A 4,478-nucleotide genomic window follows, 5' to 3' on the forward strand; every position below is an offset into this window, starting at 1 on the left:
AAAAATGATTCAAGAGCTGTAAATGTATCTTTTCAAACAAGTGAAATCACCAAATCCTTTACGATTTTTCAAAGAGCTCTCGAGCTGTCCTTCGTGGAGCCTGCTCTAGACCAGCTCCAGGAGGGCGGAAGCCACACCTAACTGTGTTCACTGTTGCCTTCCACGATTGTCTGCTGGGCTTCACCTCGTCAGCCCTGCTCCATTCTTTCTGGGAACAGAGACGTTTAGATTCCAACATGCCGAGCAGGTGAGATTTTAATGCCCTTGAAGGAAATGTTCCTCCCCATTGAAAACTCTCAGAACAGCTGCTTCCTCCACCTGTGATTGGGTGGAATTCTATCACCAGGGCTGTTTCTTGGAATTCTCATAGCTTTGTCACCAGTACAGGTTGGGCCAGCAAGACAAGTTGATGACCACTCTGATGAGCTCCAGGTTCCGGAAGGAGGACTGGGATGGGCAGGTTTTAATGGACCTGAAAGCAAGGGCTACAGCTGGAGACACTGCCCTGGGGGGCAGGCTGAGGTCAGACACCTTGTGATGAGTTTTCCAAAATCTTGGCAGATGTCTGTGGTCCCAGGGAACCAGGGAGAGATCGTCTGAGACCAAGAGTTGGCCCATTGGAAAATTAACTTTATCACCAGCACAATCATGTAGTTTTCCTAGGCTTTCCCTACTGTATTGGGCCTTCTCTGGCCTCTCCAGGTGGCAAAACTTAATGGTAATCTTTGCTCTTTCTGTCCCAAGTCCTGAAGCCCCAGGCCAGGCTTGCCCTCAGCCTGTGCAGTGTGGCTGGCAATATCTAGTCAACAGACCAAGATCTGAAAGAAGGAGCCATAGTGTTGACCATCATCACCACCACCACCATTACCACTTCCACCATCACCATCATCACTACCATCACCACCACCACCACCACCACCACTGCCATCACCACCATTACCACCACCATCACCTCCATCACCACCACCACCGCAACCACCACAACCATTACCATCATCACAACCATCACCACCACCACCATCACCATCACTGCCATCACCACCATCACCATTACCACCACCATTATCATCACCATCACCTCCACCTCCACCACCATCACCACCACTACCACCTCCACCACCCTGTGCAGAGTAAAGTTCCTGAGTGTCCCAACTGTCACATTTTCTTGGACAACCACTCTGACTAAAGTACACTATGTGATGGTTGCAAGAGACAGGGATGTGCCAGATGCCTTCTTGAGGGATGCATCCACAGTTCACACTGAAGTCTGCAGAGGTTCAGCCATCGTGCTCAGAGGGATATGGTGGTGAGAAGCCATGTGCTCGGGGTCACTGTGATCACGGATGAGTCCAGGGCCATGTTAGAGTGCCTTCTGAGAGATGACTACCCACGACAGAACTCACGGGGTCAGGAAACAGTGCTACAATGAGCAGACATGTTGCTCTGTCATCTGGCATGTTAGCCTGGCATATGGTAAGGGGCTGATTATTTATTCATTGGATAAAGAAATAAATGAGTAAATGAATTCATGTTTTCAGATAAGCATACATACATGCATGCTTATAATATGCTTTCCCAAAATAGGATAGACAGAAATCACCATTTCTAACCGAGGTCACCGAATTGAATGCAGTAGGACCCTTTGCAGTTTGCATTGTTGTGAGGTGCCATGGAGTTGGTCCTGCCTCATCCTCACCCCATGTGCCACAGAAAGGAGTACTGCCAGGTGCTGCTCCAGCTGCACCGTCCTTGCTTTGTCTGAGCCCACTGTTGCAACCACAGCATCGATTGTCTTATCAAGGGCCAACCGCTTTACCAAGTATGACGTCCTTCTCCAGGGACTGGCCTTTCCTGATAACTACAGTTTGCACAGTGATCACTAGCTGGCTCTTGGGTAAACAAGTTATGTCTTGGTACAGTGATCCATAACAAGGGGACACCCCAGGAGCAAACACATCATCTGGCAGCTGATTATACCTTCAGGTGGTCTCACTCTAAAAACTCTGGGGGCTGCTAAGCCAAGGCCAAAAATCATTCCAGGTGCTGTAAGGGGTTACATAAGCTTAGGTATAAAATATAAGGTTATAGATATATCATCCTTCGGGAGATTCAGTATAAGTGGCTCAGCATGGGATCCTTTCTCTTATAGACAGGTGTATATGAATACACAGATGTATGCCAGAATAAAAAAATAATATTATGTTATCAGGATCTTACTTTGTGCCAGGCAAAGCCTTTTACGTGCATCACCATATTTATAAGTAAAAAATATATAATTTATATATATTATAATAATATTCAATTATTATTAGTAGTAGTACTTATTCCTGCTACCATTTTGCATATTAAGAGACTAAGGCACAAGCAATTAAATAACTCGCTCAAACCACACAGTAGGAAGTTGAAATGCATATGAGGGGGCTTGAAAATCCATGCAAATATTCATCCATCTTTTTATCCCATTTTTTCATGAACTTCTTTTGGCCCCTTTTTATTGGAAATGTATTTATACTTATGAACACAGATACGTGTAATTAAAGACAGTTCATGTAAAAAATGCCAACAGGGGCCCGGCATCCTCAGTGAGCCGGGTGGCCCAACAGCCTGTAACAGTGGATTCTCAAACCTGCCGGTGATGGTGAGGAGGACCCTGGACTGGGCAGGATTCCTCCTCTTGTAGACAAGGTGGTCTTGAGCCAAACATGATTTAGTCGTAGTTCACAATAACCAGTTTAACAAAAAGCAAAGAAAATATAAGTGTCTGTCGCTTCTTAACTAAGGATGCTACTGCCTCTTGCTTAAGTGACCTCTTCTCCCCCAATTTCCCAACAGAAATCTAGCCCACCCTCAGTCCCCCTGTAACCCTCATCGTTGTCATTGAATCCATTCCAGATCTCCAGACAGGGACTCCTCCACAGCTCACCGACTTATATCTTGTAGCTTTCTCATGACGCCTACTACGCACATTTTCCTTCAAAGGGGAAAGTGCCTTCCCATCTGGCCACTAAACCCGCAGGCCCTTTGAAAGCCAGAATTATCATTGTATTTTTCCCAAAGCCATTACCTGGTGGAGTACACCAAAACCAAACCTACTACCATCTAGTTGATTCCAACTCACAGTGACCCTGTAGAGGGATTCCAAGCCTCAGCTTTCTCCATCAGAGCGGCTGGTGGGTTTGACTGGCTGACCATGAGATTAAGAGCCCAACACTTACCAAACAGTGCCACCAGGGCTCCCTTGATGGAGTAGAAGGGATCATTGTCCTGAAAACGTCAAACCCATTCTGCTGAGTTAATTTCAACTCATAGCAACACTATAGGACAGAGTAGAGCTGCCTCATAGGGTTTCTGGGACTATAAACCTTTGCAGAAACAGACAGCCTCATCTTACTCCCAAGGTGCAGCATATGAGTTCAAACTGTTGACCTTTTGGATACCAGCCAATTGCTTAATCACTGCACATCAAGGAGAGTGAATGTATAAATGGGATGCTTTTTAACCATCATGAATTATATATATTTTACTTATAAATGGCATGTATGAACCACATTAACATATAATATCAAACCTTGAATAGAAATGTTTTAATCATTAGGTTTTTCAAGCCGTGTGGACCAGGGGTCCTCAAACGTTTTAAACAGGGGGCAGTTCACTGTCCCTCAGACCGTTGGAGGGCTGGACTATAGTTTAAAACAAAAAACTATGAACAAATTCCTATGCACACTGGACGAGTCGGCTGCTAAGCAGGACAGGCTGCTATGGCCAAAACACCCGGCGGGGCCGGATAAAAGTCGTCTGCGGGCCTGCATGTGGCCCACGGGCCACAGTTTGAGGACCCCTGGTGTAGACATTGCCTTCACCCGGTAAAGCAACAATGCATTCTTTTTCATCTGAAGGGCATGCAAAATGTCTGGGTTTATGGTGTGCATTCTCTCTGGGAGTAAAAATGGTGTGCATTTCTTTCCCTACAAGTGAGTGGAACCGCCCTCACGCTGTCCTGTCTCTTTCAGGCCTTGCTCTACTACTGCGAAGCACTGACAAAGGCCACCCCCCAGCTCCAGAAGGCCGCTTGCCTGGCCCTGAAGAGCCTTGGGGTAAGGCCCTGTCTCAGAATCCCCCTCCGCACCCCTCGCACACACACAGAGCTCAGCTGGGAGAAAAGGCCCACACCAGTGTCTGTGGAAGTGTCTGTCTCGTGGCAGCCCCACGTCTGTCTGTCAGAGGAGAACTGTGCTTCAGCAGATCTTCCGTGACAGACCTTTAGGCAGCACGTCGCCAGAGCACCTCTGGCTGCACTCCCACCTCCAACCTCTGGTGAGCAATCTGTTCCACCCAGGGGCTCCCGGAAGCATCAAGCCCATTGACGTTTATCAGGGGGATGTCCTGGGAGCGAAAGAGCTGAGATGTCGATGAAAAAGCAAGAGGCTGGAGAATTTCCAACACTGTGAGGATGGAGCAGGACGGGGCTGTGTTTCACT

The 4,478-nt window shown here is 47.2% G+C and overlaps 1 protein-coding gene across 1 annotated transcript in view; it reads left to right on the forward strand.

The window, feature by feature from the left end:
* The window catches only part of RIPOR2 (RHO family interacting cell polarization regulator 2), a 310,774-nt gene that overhangs the window by 296,590 nt on the left and 9,706 nt on the right, over positions 1 to 4,478 (forward strand). Inside the window, exon 21 of the mRNA XM_004712478.2 lies at positions 4,011 to 4,094. Coding sequence (XP_004712535.2) covers positions 4,011 to 4,094 — 84 coding nt within the window. The remainder of the gene's footprint in view (positions 1 to 4,010; positions 4,095 to 4,478) is intronic.

This window comes from Echinops telfairi, unplaced genomic scaffold (genome assembly GCF_000313985.2).
Source record: "Echinops telfairi isolate 266 unplaced genomic scaffold, ASM31398v2 ScPeMD7_5868;HRSCAF=6743_0, whole genome shotgun sequence".
NCBI lineage: Eukaryota > Metazoa > Chordata > Mammalia > Afrosoricida > Tenrecidae > Echinops > Echinops telfairi.